The sequence below is a fragment of the Naegleria fowleri genome (assembly GCF_008403515.1).
Source record: "Naegleria fowleri strain ATCC 30894 chromosome Unknown tig4, whole genome shotgun sequence".
In the NCBI taxonomy this organism is placed as follows: Eukaryota; Heterolobosea; class Eutetramitea; order Acrasida; family Naegleriidae; genus Naegleria; species Naegleria fowleri.
The window spans coordinates 194,891-215,686 of record NW_025407936.1 but is presented as its reverse complement, the minus strand read 5'-3'; the positions used below and the strand labels follow the sequence as shown (position 1 = coordinate 215,686).

The 20,796-nt window shown below is 37.7% G+C and overlaps 8 protein-coding genes across 8 annotated transcripts; 4 read left to right on the top strand and 4 right to left on the bottom strand.

Moving 5' to 3' along the window:
* Nucleotides 1–328: 328 nt before the first annotated feature.
* Nucleotides 329–1,917, bottom strand: FDP41_007649 (uncharacterized protein; the record flags this gene model as incomplete). Its single annotated transcript, XM_044711416.1, has 2 exons — nucleotides 329–868; nucleotides 928–1,917. 2 exons carry the CDS (start codon nucleotides 1,915–1,917, stop codon nucleotides 329–331), a joined length of 1,530 nt encoding a protein of 509 aa, XP_044568447.1.
* A 709-nt stretch (nucleotides 1,918–2,626) lies between these two features.
* FDP41_007648 (uncharacterized protein) lies at nucleotides 2,627–5,490 on the top strand (the record flags this gene model as incomplete). The annotated part of the gene is made up of 3 exons (XM_044711415.1): nucleotides 2,627–3,290; nucleotides 3,360–4,899; nucleotides 4,992–5,490. 3 exons carry the CDS (start codon nucleotides 2,627–2,629, stop codon nucleotides 5,488–5,490), a joined length of 2,703 nt encoding a protein of 900 aa, XP_044568446.1.
* Nucleotides 5,491–6,314: 824 nt separating this feature from the next.
* Nucleotides 6,315–6,626, top strand: FDP41_007647 (uncharacterized protein; the record flags this gene model as incomplete). The annotated part of the gene is made up of 1 exon (XM_044711414.1): nucleotides 6,315–6,626. The coding sequence occupies one exon, from the start codon at nucleotides 6,315–6,317 to the stop codon at nucleotides 6,624–6,626; it is 312 nt and encodes a 103-aa protein (XP_044568445.1).
* A 1,210-nt stretch (nucleotides 6,627–7,836) lies between these two features.
* Nucleotides 7,837–10,828, top strand: FDP41_007646 (uncharacterized protein; the record flags this gene model as incomplete). Its single annotated transcript, XM_044711413.1, has 4 exons — nucleotides 7,837–7,929; nucleotides 8,141–8,428; nucleotides 8,500–8,570; nucleotides 8,626–10,828. 4 exons carry the CDS (start codon nucleotides 7,837–7,839, stop codon nucleotides 10,826–10,828), a joined length of 2,655 nt encoding a protein of 884 aa, XP_044568444.1.
* A 246-nt stretch (nucleotides 10,829–11,074) lies between these two features.
* Nucleotides 11,075–12,696, bottom strand: FDP41_007645 (uncharacterized protein; the record flags this gene model as incomplete). The annotated part of the gene is made up of 2 exons (XM_044711412.1): nucleotides 11,075–12,335; nucleotides 12,404–12,696. The coding sequence occupies 2 exons, from the start codon at nucleotides 12,694–12,696 to the stop codon at nucleotides 11,075–11,077; spliced, it is 1,554 nt and encodes a 517-aa protein (XP_044568443.1).
* A 932-nt stretch (nucleotides 12,697–13,628) lies between these two features.
* On the bottom strand, nucleotides 13,629–15,044 carry FDP41_007644 (uncharacterized protein; the record flags this gene model as incomplete). The annotated part of the gene is made up of 1 exon (XM_044711411.1): nucleotides 13,629–15,044. The coding sequence occupies one exon, from the start codon at nucleotides 15,042–15,044 to the stop codon at nucleotides 13,629–13,631; it is 1,416 nt and encodes a 471-aa protein (XP_044568442.1).
* A 1,892-nt stretch (nucleotides 15,045–16,936) lies between these two features.
* FDP41_007643 (uncharacterized protein) lies at nucleotides 16,937–19,071 on the bottom strand (the record flags this gene model as incomplete). Its single annotated transcript, XM_044711410.1, has 4 exons — nucleotides 16,937–17,484; nucleotides 17,746–18,114; nucleotides 18,292–18,408; nucleotides 18,582–19,071. 4 exons carry the CDS (start codon nucleotides 19,069–19,071, stop codon nucleotides 16,937–16,939), a joined length of 1,524 nt encoding a protein of 507 aa, XP_044568441.1.
* A 690-nt stretch (nucleotides 19,072–19,761) lies between these two features.
* FDP41_007642 (uncharacterized protein) lies at nucleotides 19,762–20,397 on the top strand (the record flags this gene model as incomplete). The annotated part of the gene is made up of 2 exons (XM_044711409.1): nucleotides 19,762–20,004; nucleotides 20,323–20,397. 2 exons carry the CDS (start codon nucleotides 19,762–19,764, stop codon nucleotides 20,395–20,397), a joined length of 318 nt encoding a protein of 105 aa, XP_044568440.1.
* Between the last annotated feature and the right edge of the window lie 399 nt (nucleotides 20,398–20,796).

Here is a 20,796-nt window from a genome sequence, read left to right as displayed (position 1 = left end):
ATAACAAATCCTTTATTTGCAAAATTAGATGGTTTATGACATCGTGTGTTAACCAATTCGTTCAAAAACTAGTTTAAAAGTTTCCGATGAGACGGAATCGAACCGCCGACCACCTAGATATGTAGTAAAACTATCTATCTGAATGAAACCGATGATAGCTCAGCTGGTAGAGCATGGGACTGTAGCAAGCAAGTCATCCTGTGGTCGGCGGTTCGATTCCGTCTCATCGGAAACTTTTAACTAGTTTTTGGATTTATTCACACAGAAATGAGAGAATATAAAGGTAAAAGGAATAGTTGGGTGAAGGACAAGAAATGATGTTTTATTTTCAATTGTTGAGTATATTGTTTAGCTCTAACAAAACCTGACTGTTATCTAGAGTTATCGCCTCTGTTTGGGCCAATTTTAAAGGTGTTTTAGCTGAAGTTTTTTTGGGAGAGTTCTTTCCTTGCTTGGGCGAGGACGTAATTTTTACGGAAAGGGTTTTAAGATTCGTGTCAGTAGTTATTGAGCTTAGTGTGGAAAGGTCTAGGGGAGGAATGGATAAAGCTGATTTGTTCATTTCGATCGAGCTTTGGTCATTGATCCCGTTGAGATTGGGATCCTTACTATTGAATGACTTTTCCACTCTCTTCCTTCTCAAGTCTTTGTGCATTCTATCAATGGAAGCCTGGGTTGACAAGTGAGAGGTTATATTGTTTCCTTTTTCTTTGGCTTGCAACAACATTTCAATCTCCTTATCCTCCTTGAAATCATGTTGGAATCGTTCCAGCACTTGTTGCATGCGAAGTGTAACTGCGTGGTGAGGACCCAATCGGTTGGTTGCAATTTCCAGCGCTTTCTCATGAAATAGTGAAGCTTTTGAAATCTTTTTAGGAAATAATACCACATGTAAACAACGAACATTCAATCCATGCGCTCACTTACCTCCATCAAATGTTCCAACTCTACTGCAATATTATTATGGGCAACAACAATGCTCGAGTATAGAGCATCATGCGTTAACGAGGGGTGCTTGAAATCAGAATCCTCTTCTGTTGCTTCGACCTCATCTCGCAAAGCTTCCCTCTCCACAAGTTTAGATTGTTGAAACAACAAAATATCGAGAGCAGTATTGGCATGAGCCAATGATTGTTTGTGTTTTCCGAGTTTTGACAAGATCGCTCCAATATTCAAGTACGAATCAGCCAAAGCAATATCATTGTCTCCTTTTGGAATCTCCGATTCAATCTTGAATGCCTTTTGAGCATACTCAAGCGCTTCCTCGAACATGTTCTTCATTCTAAAAGCAAAGCTCATATTATTCAGTGTCATGGAATGTATTCTCTTGATATTATCAAACTCAATTCCAATGTTTAAATAATTCAGAGCTCTCTTCAAAATCTCTATCCCTTCCGTTGGATTGTTCCTACAATTCAATGTGGAATATGTGTTGCAATGAATAATAAATTTCTTGCATGCTTCCTCCACTTTAGGGTCCAACAGTCCGTAGACATCAATGAGAATGTTTAATCGTTGCTCCCTCGCTTCTAAACTTTTAAGGTGATTTTGCGAAGACTCAAGCTCATTAGCTTTTTCCTCTAATGAAATAATCTCCAGCAATTTAATCCGAGTTTCTTTCATCAAGGCTGCATGATTAATTTCATTTAGAGTTTCGTTGATGTCTTGTTTGAGTGATTCCTGAAGCTGTAACAGTGAAACGGAGGGTGATTCTTGTTCATCTTTTTTACCTCCCAACCCGGAATCACTCTTGTTAAGGTGCAAAGATGTGTTACCCTCTTTACCCTCTTGATCAGATACTTTCCTTTGACTAACAATCGAGTCGGTCTTTCGTTGGTATTTCCTTCCAGGAGTTTTAGGTTTTGATGGAGAAAGTGAAGCCGATGAAGCTGCAATGCTCTTATTGCGGAGATCCATTTCAACAAGTTTCATCATCAAGATCCTCCATTAACACTTCCCGAATTCAATAAATTCTCAATGTATAACAAGGAATCTCTTGAGATTTTGTTGTAGATTAGGTGGCGCCAGAATTTCTACAAGCTATTTTTTTTAAAAAAATAATGAGTTTTGTCTTTGAGAATATTCTGGCACATTGAGAATCAACAACAACAACGAAAACACCACCTGTTCATTGATCTTACATCTTTTTCGTGCATACAATTCAAGAATAGTATTCCGATCACATAAACCTTCCGAAACTTGCTCAACCATTTGCAGAGTGTTGGAAAAATGTCTCAACCAAGACGTGCATCATCAACATTGCTTCTTCAAGATGATGATCTCATGAATTGGAGAGACAACTCCTCTCCTCAACAGCCACATAGTCAAACGACAAGAGTTCCAAAATTTCATTATTCCGAAGACTATTTAGAAGATGTGTTTCCCCAACGCCCCTCTTCACATACATATCTCGACAAAATCCGTGAGAAGCAACGAGCGACCATTCTCTCCGATCCTGTAGTGTGGGCCAATGAAACACGAAATCTTCTCAACAAAGACATGAATATACCTCTCCCAAGAAAAAATCAAGCGAAGAAATGTTGGTGGCATTCCGACCAATACAGTCGGAAGAAAAGTTAAAGGCACACTCTACAAGAGAGAAGCAATTTTGCCAAGGGAAAATCAAATGAACCCAAGTCTTCCTCTTCCACCAATATCTGAAACAGAGCTCGACAAGGGGCTACTTAATTTAATCAACAGAAAATTGGTTCCTTCATTTATTGACCTATCACCATTAGTGAATACAAACGAAGAAAACACACCATTGGTGGCACAGCCTGCAGTCCTTAATCCTTTTCATACTCAGCTCATCAAGAAGCAAGTGCAGACATCTGAAGAACAAAAACCTGTACTTTTCAAAATGCAAAACTCCTCTCGAAGCTTACATGACCAAGCATGCATTCAAGAACCTCGAGGTAGCCGAAAGAAAGAGGCACCAACCATCATACCTTTTGGTAACCAAAAAATAATTAATGTCAAGAGTGATAACGCATCAATCTATTTACCAAAGAATGCAATACAACAACCTCTCAACTCAACTCTTGATCCTACCGAGGATCAAAAATTGAACGCTCTCTTTGAGGCGAATCACGAAAAGAAAAAACAGCAATATTTAAGAACGTATTTGGATCTCATGGATGAGTACAGCTTGCACCATGTCATCGTACGGCATGGAACTTTACTAAACAATACCCCAGAATACTTATCTTTTTATCGAACTTATCAGTATAACTGGCCTAAAATCTATGGAATTCTAATGCTTCTAGAGAGACTTTTGAAAGATTTTTCAGGTAAGCAATTAATGCATGAATTTTCTTTGTACAATGGCTTTTTAATGTATTGCAATTCATCTCTTTTAGTTCCGCTGGCATATGTGGATGGTAAAAAAGTTGTATTTTTAGCTGAGAAGACTGTAGACCCCACCAATCAACAATTAATTGATTGTCTTGTAAATAGTGAAACTGTAATTCCATATATCCATCTACCTGACGTGAAATTTTTAGGAAGAAATGGTCCAAATTTGGCTGCAACAGCTATTCAACGAGTTTGGAGAGGATATTCTCAACGAAACAAGTTCAAAGAGCTTAAGAGACAACACCATATGGCTTCCATCATTCAGAGATGGTGGTTCTTAAGGACACGTTTATTTCGAACTAAAGAAAGGATTCAAAAACTTCTTTATGACGAAGAATTTAAATGGAAATCGAAAATGGAAGAGTTTAAGAAAAATTGGGACACCATCAAGAAAGCAAAACGAACAATTGTTCATATTAATTCTTTAAGCTATGATGAGAGCGTGCGAAAAACATTTCCTAAATTTAAATCCCACCAAAATTCACAATTATTTAGGTTGCTCGATCTGTTGGATCCTAATGTAGACATAATATTTATTGCATCATATCATATTGACAGCGATGCTTTATCCTATGTGGTAAAATTGTTAGAATATTATGGTGTGGAAGAGCCAATGAAACGAGTGAAATTTGTAACACCTGAAAATAGTGACAAATTCCAAGAAAACCTATCCTTGTCGACCCTTGTTTACTATTCTCAACGAACTTTAAAACATATCAAAACGCTGGTAATGGGTAAGGTGGCTTTCATCGTTCCAGGCCATATTGGAAAAGATGATTTGAGGTTGGCCATTAAACTTCAGCTTCCAATTTTAGGACCAGACCCTTTGAATTCTACGATATATGGAACAAAATCTGGAAGCAAACGAATCTTTTCACAAGCTGATGTGAACACGCCAATCGGTATTTATGATATTTATGAAGAAGAAGACTTGATCTCAAATTTAACAAAAAAGATCCTTGAATATCCCAACTTTAATAGATGGCTAATTAAAATTGACACCGAAATGAGTGGACGAGGATTAGCCTATTTGGAAACATCAAGCGTTCATGCTGTCAAGGAAAAGAGGAAAAATGAACCCCTTTTTACAGATAGAGTTCGAACAAAAATCCTAGAAGAACTCTCAGAATACATGCCTGAGAGAATTAACCTTGTTTCAAAATATGTTTATCCAAAGTGGATGGATTTCATCACATCTCTAAAAAATAGTGGAGGAGGAGTAATAGAGGCTGTGCCTAACAAAATTATTGGCTCTCCAACTGTGAATTTGTATATTGAGCCAAACGGTGAGATTCAAATTCTTTCTGTTCAAGAACAATTACTGAGTCCTCAATATTGCGCTCAAGGATGTGCATTTCCACAATATTCTGCTCCATATGAAGCGCTAAGGGAAGCTTCTCTATCTGTAGGACATGTTTGTTATTCGAAGAAGATCATGGGATATCTTTCAATTGATTACGTTATTTTTTTAGACGAGAAAGAAAGTGCAAGAATGTGGGCTGTGGATTTGAAACTGCGCTTGACAGATAACTCTCTTATGCATCGGTAAGTAGTTTAGGTGCTTTCAGAAATAATGTCACTAACCAGTATGGCTGAATGCATTTTTAACCCCGCACAACGTTTTCTTACTTGGATAGTGTGTTTGAGCTAGTGACGAACAGCCAGTTTGATATGAATAGAGGAATAATGGTGAGGAAAGATCACGACAGTACAAATGGCTTGACAGAAGTGAAGCGCTCTTACATTTATAGTGGAATAATGAGAAATCCCTCAATAAGCACATGGCATCACTCTTCTTTTTTCAATGATTGCAGAATGAATGGTCACTCGCTGGATTGTGTTGGACAATTTGGAGTTGTTTTCCAACAAGTGGATTCTCTGCTAAGAGGTCAGCTTGGGGAGCTTTGCATTGGGAAAAACTCTGAAGAAGCCATCAGTTTTTTCACCAGTCTCGTTGAATTTATTTCGAACATGACCAACGATGAAGATCATGGCCTTCCATTCGGTTACGAATCCAATTTGTGCAACGTGGAGGCTCTCTCTCGTTGGTTGTCTTCTGCATCCCCATCCACTCGTAACTCATCAAGTAGTAATAGTAGTAGGACTTGTGATTTGAGCAGCAGCAACATAAATTGATCAATTTGTGTTTGTTTGAGAGCTTCTGAAATAAATATAAATATAACACTCATCAAATTTCCAAATCCAAACAAGGAGGAGGAAGCCGAAGATGCATATTCATCCTCTAAGTGAAGACTGCCACCAGAGTGGTCAAAGTGGTGGTCCGACAATGAGGAGGAAACACTTCCCTGAATATTACGCTCACGAATGGTGATGTACGTTTTTGCATTTTTTGAATTCTTCGGCAGCAATATCGAGGAACTTCTTCATCAACCACAAACAAGAAAGAACTCTCATCAGGAGATGTGGATGAACTCAGTGAGGCTACTGAGTTTGATGAAATTGAATCCGCCCTAACCAAAAAAACAATGTCAAGTCTTACCATCATTCAAAAGGCTCTTTTGGAACTTAACAATTTTGCCAAAAAGTCAGACGAACATCAACAGGAAATGTTGAACGTGTTGCAGGAGCAGCAACGAAAGTCGGACGAGCATCAGAAGGTGTTGTTGAACGTGTTGCAGGAGCAGCAACGAAAGTCGGATGAGCATCAGAAGGTGTTGTTGAACGTGTTGCAGGAGCAGCAACGAAAGTCGGATGAGCATCAGAAGGTGATGTTAAACGTGTTGCGCCAGTTGTTAGAGGAAATCAAAAATAATAAACATTAATTCCGTTTTTTGTTCATCATTTCGCACAATTTCATTTGATCGATCATTTATTCATTTGTCATTACCACATTGTACTCGCGTGCAATAGAATAATCTTCAGTCTTTCATGTGGATTAAGGTTCACCCATTTCAAGTTGATTCAAATTCCATCTCCAATGATCGCGCCAAAAACAGAAAATGTCATTCTCCACCAACAACACAACAACCTCTTCAGGCTTGACTTCTCACGTCTACTTTTGGGGAGCGATCGGAGTCAAAGATCGTATTCAATCCAACACACCCCACTTGATAGCCACTAGCAGTGAGAAGAAGGCTTTCTCGTCTTCGGGTGTAACCACACTTCCATCACCTCTCTTCCATACAAGAGTCATCCAAGTGAGTGCTGATGGAAGCTTTTTGCTATTGATGGACGATCGGGGACAGGTCTATGCCTTGGGAAAGGGTCAGGATTTTCGTTCCGTAATTACGGAGATGAGAAGGATCGGTTGAGTACACCTGTAAAGATTTCTTGCATTTCAATTTCTGGTAATTAGCACGTGAATCCGCATCTATCTAAGCCAACGATAAGGTACCGAAATTAAACAGTTGAATTTCCATGAAGTGTTATTGTTTTGGAAAATCAACTCAGAAAGATCTTCTTCCAAAAAATGTTTGAATATTTTAATAGAAAAGAAAAACAACACAATATTCATGAATGTTTCGAAAGAGTAAACAATAAAATTCGTTTGTTAATTAAAGGAAGGACTAATGGGTTTGTGGGATTTTCTGCATATTTTGTCAATTGACTTTATTCAGCAACGAGAAAACCAAAGAAACGCAAGGAAGCAGGAAGGATGAAAGCAGAAGTAACGTAAATCCATGAAAATTATAATAACTTGATAAATCCATGAATATCATGAAAACATGATGAATTAAATAAATGAAAATTAAATAACAAAATTAAATAGTTAGTTCAATAAAATCCTTGCCGAAAAGATTCGAATCAAGGTGGACCTGCACTGTCACAATGTTCTTTCTTACCACAAGAACATTCCGATCAGCGAAAAAGGTACTTGAATAAGCTTAAGAAAGCAAGTGGGTGGGAGTGCGAATGGGTGGGAAGTAACTAAGCAACGCAAAGAGAGACTATTAAAGAAAAATTTAAAGAACACAGATCATGATGTGAAAGATACCATTTGATTTTCTGCTATATTACAGCAGTGGGCAACACATGTATCAATATTTAGCTTTAACGTTTAGATCTCTACGTAACTTCATCTAAATGAATTTCCATGAAAGCTTTACGAGTTAGACAAAAAGTGTTTAAATCTTTATCTTTTGATATGATAAGATTGAAATGAAAACTCAGCTTAGGATACTTTAACTCAAAAATCTGTACCACCAATGTTGTGGGCATTTTATACCACTTCCACCCATTTGCTTTCTTAAGCCAACATGCGATTCAATTCTCACCCAAATACTAAATATGGTAAGGTTAATATCATTGTAACATCTTTTGATATTACAATGCCTCAGCCAACCAAACATTCGCCATTCAATCACTGACAAAGAATGTTTTTTTGTCAGTATTCCCAACTGGTCGCTCTCTGCCTCATCGAGTCTCGAATCCAATCACGTCCTCCTGCCAACCTCTCTCTCTCTGAAGTGCGGAAAGGGGAGTTGAAAATGCATTTAAATGGCGTTGTATTTATTAAAAAAAATGAGAGCGAATAATAATAAGGGTGGAAGCAGCAGCCAGCCGAGTGCAGCAGAGCTTCCCTCTCCTCAAGTCTTTGGAGACAAAAATTATAAGGTTTGTATGCGATGATCATCATGAAACCCCCTAAATTAAGAATAAATATACGACATCTTTGTTCCGTTGTTTTGTTACATTTGTCAATACAACCATCATCACTGTACACCCGAACATTGAACGGAATCACTATTTTTGGAATTTCAATGTGTCAAACAATTTCAATAATTGCTCAATAATCTCTCGGAACGATGTTAATTTCAATCACTAGATACTGAAAGAAATTGGAAGTGGATCCTTCGGAAAGGCCTATCTGTGCGATATAAAGGGGAAGAAATATGTAATGAAGAGGATTAATATGAAGGAGTTGAGTGACGAAGAAAAACAAGGAGCTTTACTTGAGGCGCAAATTCTTCAAAAACTAAAGCATGATAACATTATTGCATATAAGGAATATTTTATAAGTTCTGACAAGTACCTAAATATCGTAATGGATTATGCGGATGGAGGGGATTTATTTTCGAAAATCAAAAACTCTCCTTCATATTTTTCAGAAGACGTATGTACCAATTGATTGTTTTTATTTTTTGTTAATAGGACCTTTTCTTGAAATGAACTTTGAATATCTAGCAAATACTGGATTGGTTCACTCAAATAGCCCTTGGATTAAAACATGTACATGATTGTAACATTTTACATAGGTATGTTTACTAAGGAGTCCATCACAACACCTTAACACCATGTCGTTCTTCTCAGAGACCTTAAAACTCAAAATATTTTCCTCACTAAATCTGGGAAAATTACAATCGGCGATTTTGGAATTGCAAAAATTCTAAACTCGCAAACAGAGTTTGCCAACACGGTTATAGGAACGCCATATTATCTTAGCCCAGAATTATGTGAAGATAAGCCATATAATCAGAAAAGTGATGTGTGGGCATTGGGATGCGTTTTATATGAATTGACCACTCGAAAACATGCATTTAATGGTCAGAATTTGCCTGCTCTTGTACTCAAAATTTTAAAAGGCACCTATCCACCCATTCCACCTGTTTATAGTAGTAACTTGAGTGATTTAATATCTTCCATGCTACAGAAGGATCCTGACCTCAGACCAAGCATGAGTGAAATTTTATCTCTTCCTTTCATACAGGAGAGAGTTTTTAAATTTATATTGAACAAGCAACAAAGTGCGCAAAATGTTTCAAAACCAAGCAGTTCTCTGGAAGATATTTCCAAACAGGAGGCCGCATCAAACAATCCTCGGTCTGTGACTCCTCAGAATCAACCAAACGAAGCTCAAGGAAACTCTGATCAAAAGGTCCTCAAAAAAGATCCAAAATGGTTGGAAGAAAAGCAAAGAGAGATGGATGCTCTTTTCAAACAATTACACCCCTCAAAACAGGTCCCTATCGATACTCTCTCAAAACTCCAAATACGAAAGCATATGGAAGAACGGAAAGAACTCAAAAAAGAAAAATTGAAAGGACGAAAAGAATACTATGAACAATTATTAGAAAAGAAGATTGCCAAACCTTCGGCGGCAGGAGTCATGGTTTCAGCAAGTGCACAAAATCAACCGGTTGCATCACAACAACAAGCTATTCCTCCGCGTGTGTCCCTTCCTTCAAATATACTGCCTTCCAAGGCTCAACCAACTACTCAAAGGCAGTCACCACCTCAGGTCCCTAGCTCAGAAACCAAAACTTCACCAAAACGAAATGAAGATCGTCCTAGACCATCAAAATCGCAAGACGACAACGAAAAAACTGTATATAGTTTGGAAGAAATTTTGAATCAACAACGAAAGCCTCCTGTGAAAACAAAATCATCCGAACCGAATGGAGGTTCAAGTAAATCGAAACACTCTGAAAACGTCATTTCAAAAGAAGAACAAAGGAAAGACATCAAGAACAAACAAGACAGTGAGAGACAAAAGTGGCTCAATAACATGAATGGCAACGAGGCAGAGGACAGGAAAAAGAAATTCCTTGAAGAAAAAAAGGAAGAAAAAAGGAGAAGAAAAGAAGAAGAAAAAAGGTTAAAACTCGAACATAAGAAGAAGATGGATGCCATTAAGGGTCGGAAAAATCAGGTTCGTCAAATGTTTGGTCTCGATGATGGTGCACCATCCGTAGATGACTCTCAATCTTTCAAGAAGCAAGAGGAAGCCCACAAAGTGATGGAACCAACCGAAGTAGAATTGTTGAAAAAGAAGGAAGAAGAAGAGAAGGAACGAAAACGAAGAGAGCAATTGGAAAAACAGAGGCAAGATTTTAAGGAATTCATAAAGAATCAAAAGAAGAAAAAGAAAGAGGATGAAATTCCTGTTGAGATTGCAATTCCTCATATTTCAGAGAGCTCCAAGAGGTCTCATGACCAAAATGTTGACAATCATTCAGATCTGGCAAGTCTCAATGAACAGAACACTCCAAAAAAACAATCATCTTCGCAAGGAAAAAACGTGGAAGTGTTGATCGTTGAATCCAAACCAAAGCACGAGCTCGTTCAAGCAAAATCTTCACCTTCAAAGATAATCAATTCTCAGTTCGAAGATTTGGATTTGCTACCTTCCAAAGAAGGTCAGTCACAACCTCCAACGTTCGACAGAAATAATGGCACTCCTGTGGAATTAAAATTCCATACACCTATTAGGAAGCACGAAATTGATACATCGCAACTCTCTCCAACAGAATTAGAAAATCTGAGAAAGAAGCAAAATGAATTGGGAGTGAGGATTGAATCATTAAGGTCTTATTGTGAAAACAAGTTTGGCGAACGAACATTCATGGAGCTTTATAATTTTCTGAGAGATTTTGAGTTCAAAGAGAATGAGGATGAAGATAGTCAAGTGCATGATGGTATTTCGAGAATTCTTGGAGAAGAAAAGTCACGACTAATGCCTTACATCCAAAAAATCCATCAACTTCTATTTTGCGAGGATTTATTTTATGGATAATGGATTGTACGAGACAGGTTTTGAATAACATTACTTTGATCTCAGCAAAAGTGCCAAAACATTGTCCAACATCAACAACACTAACTTCAAAAATGTTTTTAACTTTTTATTGAAAAAACATTTCAAAACTGCTACAACCCTTTGGATTGGTAGATTGACGTCAAAATCTCGAAAGTGACCTCTCGAGAGCTGAAACCTTAATAAACAACACATGTTGTCTCTCAATGTTGGACAACAAGCTTTGTTTTAAAAGTAGAGAAGACTGCAATCCTCTGTAGAGTTCATCCATGATCCAGACGACACATCACGTCCACTGTCAAGGAAGAGACAATTCTCATTCTCTGTTGCTGTCGATTCGAACAAGTCTGTGGTATTAAAGGTATTGTCTTGGCATGAATAATTTTCATGATGATTGTTGCTTGTCATGCCTGCGACATCGTCAAGACAATTATCTTCCAATTCAAAGCATGAAGCAGCATCGTGTTGTTCCAATCCAATTTCGTCAACCTCTTCTTCCTTTGGTATCATGAAAGTGGAGGTACTGGAGGAGTGTGGGGTTGCATAAAAAGTGGCTGGAATAGCAGTCGTCGAGTAAATGGGATAAGAATATTGATAGGGAGATGATGTGGGTGATGAATTAGCAACTACTTCGCTCACAGGATAGTAGGCAGCAGCATGATGATGTACAAATGCATATGGAGGGTATGATGGAATTACAGGAATGATAGCAGGTGTTTGTGGGAAAATGACGCCTGCTTGTTGCAGAGATTGGAAAAAGTCAATTTTCTTTGGTTGTTGACTACAGACTGCTTCATCAGTAGAACATGGAGATCTCTCATCAGGAGTCATCTTTGGAGAGCTTTGTGGACAAGAGGATTGTGGTGAAGACATTCCAGGAGATTGATTGGTCAAGATGGGTGACCGTAATAATACAACTGAAGATCCATTCAAATTCTTATTGGATGGAGCTTCAAGAAGTGAACTAAGAACATTCTTTGGCTCAGAAGAAGAGGTTACTGCAGGAGAAGAGGAATTGTGAACAAGTGACGACGATGGAGTGGTAAGAGTAGTAGTCGTTGTTGTCGAGATTGATGGTGGTGGTGTCAATGTTGTGATTGCACTTGTTGGAGTACTATCATTCTCTGATGTTGTTCCATTCCTAGTCTTGACATGATTCACAACACTCAATGGAGTTGGTCTCTTCTTCTTGGAACATGAAGCATCCTTAGAGGCAGAGGATCTCTTTCTCTTTGGAGCTGCAGAACTTTGACTGGAGGAAGTGGAATCAATTGATGACACAGCGTTTGAGGAGTTCTTTTCTCCCTTATTTTGTTTCTTGATGGAACGGAATGCTTGATTGATGTCAATGACAATACCTCCATCAATTACTTCTTGACCTTCTTTTTGCATCTTTCTCTTGTATCGAACTCTCTTGTTAGAGAACCAATTGTTGATTTGGAGAAGAGTCAATGTAGTTTGATTGACCATTTCCTTCTTTTCCTCTTCACTGAAAATGGATGGCATTGTTAATGATAATTCAAAACAAATACACTTCACCAAAACACTTATACAAACCTTGGATATGGATTTTGAAGATTAGCAAAGAACCAATCATTGAGAACTTTGGTAATCTCTTTTGAATAGCCCTTTCTCTTCTTTCCATTCTTGGAGGATTTTTCATCATGAAGTCTGTCGCTTTCAGAGTCATCACTTTCAGAAACTTGTTGTTGTTGTGATGATGACAAAAATGATGGAGAGTGGTCTTCAAAGTCTCCCATCATGATAGATTCTTCATCACATAGATCTTGTTCAGAAAAGATGGTTTGCTCCATTGTTGTTGATGATGATGATGTTGTTGTGGATAGCATGGTTGTTGTTCCGTCAATATGTTACACACTTGAATAGTAGTAGTTGTATAGGTGAATCGTAATGGAAGGACAGGGTTATTCTGTTTTTCCTAATGATGATGAGGAGTGAGAGATCAGCAGTAGGTACCTTTGTGCTCACAAAACACTCTCATACAGTGATAATGGGTAATGACGTTGTTGTTTGAAGAGCAAAAAGGGGTTACAAGGATCTAGTGTCGGTCAGTCACTATACTCTCTTGTTCACTCAATATGGGAGAGAGAGGAATATATTTGAAAATATGACTGTTTCACACAAACAATAATTGCCAGTCGTGACAGTGAGCCAGGTTGGTGTTTTTTTTCTTTTTGGCACTTGACATACGCTTTCAGAGGAGAGAGAAGTGAGAGGTGGGACCACCAGAGCAGAAGCTCAGAGCACCACTGAACGCTCTCTTCTTCTTCGAAACCCAGTTGCCTTGGAACAGATTCATGGGTATCGTTTGCTTTTATGGACGATGCAAGAAAAATTTTGATTGGCTGCCGCACTACCTATCCATCAAAGTTTGGTCCTTTCTGGTTTTGTCTTTGCTTTACAAAATGCTCAAGTTCGAAAAGTGCTTTCGTATTCTAAAAAGGTCTGACGAAAAAAGTGAAATGTGACGGGTTGTGGTGTTGTTTTGTCATGAGCGTGTGAAAATATGGATCTCAGTAGGGATTGGTTGAGGGAGGGTGTGTTTGATCAACACAACATCGCACTCAGTTTCACTGTAATCGCACCTTGCAAAAGATCGGTTTTGAGGTGAGTGAGTCGAATGATTAAGAGGGGTGCTCACGTATCACGATTTGCTCTTCTCGTTGAATCGGTGTTCGAGTTGTAAGCATCGTTGAAGATTCGTTATTGTCGTGTTCATTGGATTCAAGTGAGAGAACTCTGTGTACAGTCACTACGGTTTTCATGGAAGCAGTTCCAATTGTTTTAACTTGGTGTATTGTGTTCTCAGTTGACTCTTTTCACGCTCACTCGGCCTTATTTGTTTCAATCGGATTGTTTTTATCTTTCTCAGTGCTACTTTACGTCTACTTTTGAGTAATTTGAAACATTGTTCTGTAAACTCCTTTCGATACCTGGATTCATCGTCCTTATTTGTCACACACAAACCATTTCTACTCAAGAATGCGTTGTATAAAAAGTCAAATCGATGCAGTATGCTCTTATTTTGTCGAATAAACAATTCCCACTCGTATCTAATCCTATCCCGAATGTAGGAAGGAATAGATGTCTCTCCATGTCTATTGTTGCTGATGCTGGTAATACTACTACTCGTCATCATGCTGGTCTGTTGTTGTGAACCGAGTGGCATCACTCCACTCTCATCAAAGCCCATGAAGGGAGAGTAAAATGGCCCACCATACATTGATGCCACCAACGATGATGAATAGAGAACATAATTACGAAGGAATGGTGGCATCAGTTTGTAGTCAACATCTGTCAGTACCCAATAATAGGGAGCAAATGATGGGTCGTTAAGAAAAAATGATGGAGGGATAAATCTCGAAATGGCCTTCACTTGCTGACGATACATCTCTGTTTTGAGTTGACACTTTTCAATCGAGTCATGAAGATCTCTTAACAGTAAATCCTTTGCAAGACTGAACTTGTTCCGAAATACAATAGGATACATTCTCTTTTGTAAGGATGTTCTTTGAGTGTTGTTTCTATCCATGGTGGGTGTTGCAGTTGGCAATGTTGATGTGTTAGAGGATGATAAATCTTCTTGTTGATTGGATGCATTCATACCATCATCATCATCATTACTTGATGCCAACTTGTTCAAATATCTTACATAATTCTTGTGTAGAAAATCCATTCGTTTTGCAATATTATTGAGAAAATCGGAAGTGAATTGATTCATGATGAAGGGGTCATTCGATGGCAAGACATTGTCATTGGAAAAGAGGCTCTTGAGGTTGATGTAGGGAACAGGTATTTCAAGTTGGAAATATTCAATAACTTTAGAAGACAACAACTCGGAAGGTGTTTCCACGTTCACCTCTTTCTGTTGTGTGGTGTGCTGACCATGATCATACGTATTGCTGTTGTTGTGGTTATACTCGGAGGAGGAGGAGGAAGATGATGATTGATTACCTTCATGTGATGATGATGAGGAGGAGGATGATAAGAAAGATGCCTGCCGTTGATGATGATGATCACGATACGAACAAGTACTTATTCTCATCAGGTAGGGAACCAACACATCCCGAATCCATTGAATTCCTCTTCCCGTGGTATAGAGGAAGATACTCACAAACATGAGAGCTTTCAACCAACTCGTCATGGTTCCATGAACCCTTTTCAGGAGATGGACCATCTTGTTGTTGTTGTCTGAAGAATGATACAAATACGATGAATGTTGTTATTGTTGTTGTTGTTACTGACGTCGTTGAGGAGGATGCTTTCTAATTCAAATTGTGGAGGTTCTTGATGATATGTTCAGAGGAGTACTCGAACAAGCCTTACAACATTTTTCTTTTTTTGTAAAGACTCTAAGAGGAAGTGTGAATGAACGTTTGAGAAGCAAGGAGAGAGAGTCATAGAACGAACGTTCATTCACACTTCACACACGAACATGCGTGATGATGAATGCTGCTGAGTTGGTCAAGAACGTGTTGTGTGAGAAGAGGATGACGTCTGTTGGTGGTGGAGGCACAAGTAAGTCAACTTGGTGACCAATCACACACATGGATTAGTCTTGAACCAGACAGATTGAAAAAGTAGTAGTCATCGAAAGACACTCCAATATTGGAGTGTGTGTGAAGAGATTTCGAATAGTATTCAGAAAAGCATGAACAGTTGTTGTCAATGATGACGAGTTGTTGTTTTGCTGTGAAGAGTTGTTGTGAGAGAGAGGTGGTGGCTCAGAACCTCTTTTTTTTTGCGGTAAAAAAGTTGACAGGTTTGTTGTTTCTTCTCTCAAAGGTTGTGACAAGTGCCAGGATTTGTTGAAGGGTGACAAACCTTTCTTCGACAATAGCAGGCCAGTACCTTCGAACGATTCGAGTCACTCTTCGAATGTTCTGCAAGCTTTAATATAGCTATTGAAGACTCAGATGACTGCTCAGGACAAGTACTGGTGAAAGTTAGAGATGATCAATTTAGGACGTTAAGTTTTTTATGGAGCGGAGGAAAGTCAACCCATAGTGGGTAGAAGTCGCTTGTTTTTTTTCTATTCTCTCCTCGTTGAACGTACGCATACAACTTGATGGAAGAAGAGATGAAAATAATTTAATGACATGTGAATGGGTTCGTGGTGAAAGAAGGAGAGACGGAGAACGGGGCTTAATCATTATGGGGCTTATTATTGGAAAGAAGGTGGTTGTTTGTTGAAATGGTGATGCGTCCAATGAGTGACAATTCTGCTTCTTTGAATCTTCTTCTTTGCATATGAGCTTTGAATATACATTCATTGGATGCAACATGTTTTCAAGCTTTTCCTTTTTTTGAGGTCGTTTTTTCAACTTGACTCTCGGTTCAATAATTATAAATTGAACCGATCAAAGTTGTTGCTTCGATTTCTGTAGCTCATTAGGAAAGTGTGTGGACAATATTTGCATGCACTGCTTTGAAGTGATACTTTGAACTTCTTATTTGGTCAACACTAGGTTTAATCATAACATACTGGAGTTCAAGATTTACATATTAGCTCCTGTACATAGCTAAGATTCTTTTACTTGCCATCTTTGAATGAGCTAAAACAAACAAGTAAAATTGCACTGTTAAATCACATAGTGCTGTGATTACTTCATTCTTGCAATCACCAGTGAGCCTTTGAAGGAATTGAATGATGATTTGCAGTTTAATATTGAGACAAACATCAAAAAATGTTGCAACAAGAAGCCTCTTCACTCACAAACACCCCCGAATCAAACACTCGTTACGAGCTTGAGATGCAGCAATGGTGTGGGAGTATCATCAAACAGGTAGGATTGGATCATGAATGGAGTTAGATAGAATTCAAAATTTAAAGTCTAAGCTTAAATCTTCTGATGGAAAGAACAAGTAATTTTAGGAGAGTTGATCAAAGTTATCAAAATCTCAAACGATGTTTTTTTTTGATGAATGGACCCCAAACATGCACAATAGTAACTATTTAAGATGGTCTCAATCATCATTTTGTGCTAGAATTCTCATTCATTGATCATTCCTTTAATTTTCAAGAGGATGTCGATCGTTTCGACCACCATTGTACATATATACAAATGATTACATGATGATGGTTATATCTGAGAAGAGATTCATGTCCTCACTATAATAGCTTCCTTTTCCACACATGTGACCGACTATTTGATGGAGATGACAAAAGTGGCGGGCAACCACCACATGTGTTGGAACTCCTGTAAAGTAAATGATAAACAGATCACGTTGAGCACTAATACCAACACCACTTGTGGATGAAGAATCAGTCAGACAAAACTCTCCAGTAATGTCTGTCGGCATACCTCCTGTGTAGCCATAGATCTTTCCACACTTCTCCTCCTTCTCCTGCATTTCATTCGTCACCCACAGAACATAATCACCAGCTAGTATGGATAGTATGGAGTGTTGTTTTGGAAAGATATCACATAGACATGCCATATCTCGTTGTTGAGCAGGTGCATAAAAATAATCTCCATTCATGGATTTCAAGACACTACAGAAATAACCTGTACTCGCCCAAAGGACATCACTCTTGCCAAAGAAGAGAGGTCTTAACTCTGAGAAATTTTGATGTTCTTGTTCTTTGACAGCCATTTGACCACATGAATTGCAACCTAAAAAAATTATTATTTTCAAACAAAATATTTGTAATTTGAATAACAAAATAATGCATTCGTCATTTGAAAACACAAGTGAATTGAAATTGATTGAGGATGAATCATGATTCAAAAGTGTAAGATATTTTTAAATAACAACGAATTGAAATTGAACGTGGAGTTTGAATCAAACAGAGTGACATTTTCAATTTTTTTTCACATGAATCAATCATTAAGGAATTGAGGGCTTGTCAAACAATCACCAAGACACACACTTACCAGCTCCAAATACTGTTCCACTCCTGCACACAATGACTGTATTGTCATAGCCACATGTCACATGGATTGGGAATTGATTCCTCAATAAATCATGCACCAATAAGACTGGTCGATCGGATGATTTCAATCCCACACAACATCCATTGCTATTACTACCCGCAAAATACACATGTCCACACAGAGTTAAGAAACAGGTATGTGAATCACCTGCTGAACATGCAATCACTTTTCTATCATTGAATTTTGAGCTTGTCACTTCATAGGCAGTGTGAGTTTGAGTAAATTCGTTGGTTCCACATTGACAGCAGCCATTCGATCCAACTGTAAAGACTCGATGATCAATGGTGAGAAAAACTGAATGATAACCTCCTGAAATATGATATCATTTCATTGGAATTCATTTTGATCGAATTGAACAAAAATTGTATATCAATTGTGTGTATTTTTACAATATTAATTCATGACAATATTAATTCGTTTTGATTGAAATCATTCAACATTGTTAGAATTGTTAAAAAAGTAATTTTAGAAAATCATTCAACCAACCTCCAGCTCCATCCACAACAAATGTTTTAGCAATTTCACCAACAGCTGGAACAACTCCATAACTGGTTGGAATGGAACCATTTCGTCCACAAGCGAGTTGGCCATGATTGTTGCTTCCTATGAAATGAGAATTTGATCATGAATTATATTCGTGTCAATATACATGTATGTAGATACAGTGTGAATGCACATGAAATTATAGTTGGAGATGCAATCAATGATAGTAATATTACATGAATAGATGACCTGTCAAGAGACATCAAAGTTGTCAACTACCACTCTCTACCTACCAAAACTCAATATCTTGCCATCGTGAGTCAATAAATGAGTATGCAATCTTCCACTGCATACTTTCACAATCGTCACCTTCTTTAGTACCAATTTGATGGCATTCTTATCAAATGTTCGATCCTGATAGCCACTATTAAAAGCAGCAGAAGAATCATCTTGCAATAGAACTTTTCCATTCTCATCCACCACTCTCGAAACGCCAATTCCAGGATTGATTCCATCTGAAAATAAGGAAGGATTATACGAAACTAAATAAAACACTGAATCAGAATGGAATGAAGAACGTTGTTGAAAAGGATGATGATCATGACGACGATTTCGGAAACTCGTGAATGATCCTTCTTTGAACGAGGTTGTGACTAAAGAAGATTCATTGTGATCATAATCATCATTGTTTGATGTTAGAAGGAGAGAAGAAGAAGAACTAGGTCTTGCTGAGGCGGAGAGGTTATTGTGAGTGACGTTTCCATGCTTTGGATTTTGACCCATTTTTTGATGTGTTGATGGCGTTTGGCATGAGTTCATCCTCCTGATGATGTGTTTAAGGTCTATCAATAATATTGATGATGTCAGCATCAAGACAAATTTCTACAAAATTAATAAATTTTATTGAAATTTATATATACTGGAGAGAGAGAGGGTGCCAACCTCTCACCTCTTTTGAGACCATTTTGAAAATAAAAAAATTATTTTTTTGAAACCACAACCACTCTACAGTTCCTGTGATGCCTCTTCAATGAGGATGAACGGTTACACCTAGATAGTGTGTTCGATGACTCAACACCATTCTAAATTCATGATGAAGCAAAAGTTATTCAGGACATCTAAGAAATGTAGCCCCATCTTGGGCAATGATCAAGACAAACTTGAACACTGATCAAGAACAGGTTGAAATGTTAATACAGGTTTTCCTCCATCTTGGGGTCATAAAAAAGGTTTTCTTTTTTGGTATATCTATATATATATATCCATCTCTTTTGGTGAATGAAATCATCATGAAGAGTGAAACTTGTACCGTCATAGAGTTGTCTTTGTGTGTCTATTGTCCAGTTAAAACATGTGATACCAAAGGTTTTTGAGGAATCTTGTCATGCATCGTTCGTTAATGAGTGTGTCATTAATATTACGCTAAAGGTTCAGTGAACAGTGAATCACTGTTATAAACACTTTACAAAAAAAATGTCCCAACCACAAGCTTCTTCTTCATCTGGTCTGAATTCATCCTCCTCCTCTTCGAATGGAGTGGTTATTAAAACGGTCGACATGACCGAAGAAATGAAAGAAATGGCAATCAGTGTCACACAACAAGCCATGGAAAAGTACACGATCGAAAAAGACATTGCATCATTTATTAAAAAACAATTCGATGAAGTTTATGGAAAATATTGGCATTGCATTGTCGGAAAGAGTTTCGGAAGTATGGTATGTGGTCTGGAGGAGGTGTGAAAATGTATTAACGAGAGAATTATTTGTGGATGTAATATTATTATGGAAAATATATTGAAAAATATTTAACAAAAAATCATTTATTGACGAATCGGAATTTTGAACACGTGTTGTGGCATGTATGGTATGATGATGATTGATTTCGAAAAATTTTCTTTGACATTCTTTGATGATGAAATTTTTACCTTGATTGTGTGGATGTAAAAATTGACATTTGTGACAATTCTTGTTCATTCAAAATGAATTTATAATAATATTATTAATATTTGAAACGTGTTTGCTCTCTCCATTCAGGTCACGTACGAATCAAAGTGTTTTATTTACTTTATTTTCTCTGGTTTAACAATTTTATTGTTCAAATCAGGATGAGTGAATCATTGAATATTTCTCTAATGTAAATAAATTCTAGACATGTCTAAAGAAATAACCACCCAAACAACAACAACACTCATTTCGATGACATTTAGAAGAGGACTTTACATTTCAATTCCTTCTATGGATGGACTGAGCGTTTGTAAATGGATCATTCTTGAGAAACATCTTAATGACATGATGCTTGTGTTGTGATAACATTATTCTGAGGATGATGAAGAAAATGTGTGCGTTTCTTGAAAGTGATGCATCAATGCATATAACTTCAAAATCACCAGACAAACTCCCAAACACCTGTTAGGAGATGCAGGTAGAATCAATGGTGGAGAGAGTGATGGTCTTTTGAATGCTGCACCACCAAGAAGCATATTCAGTTTCTTCGACAAGTCAAAATTG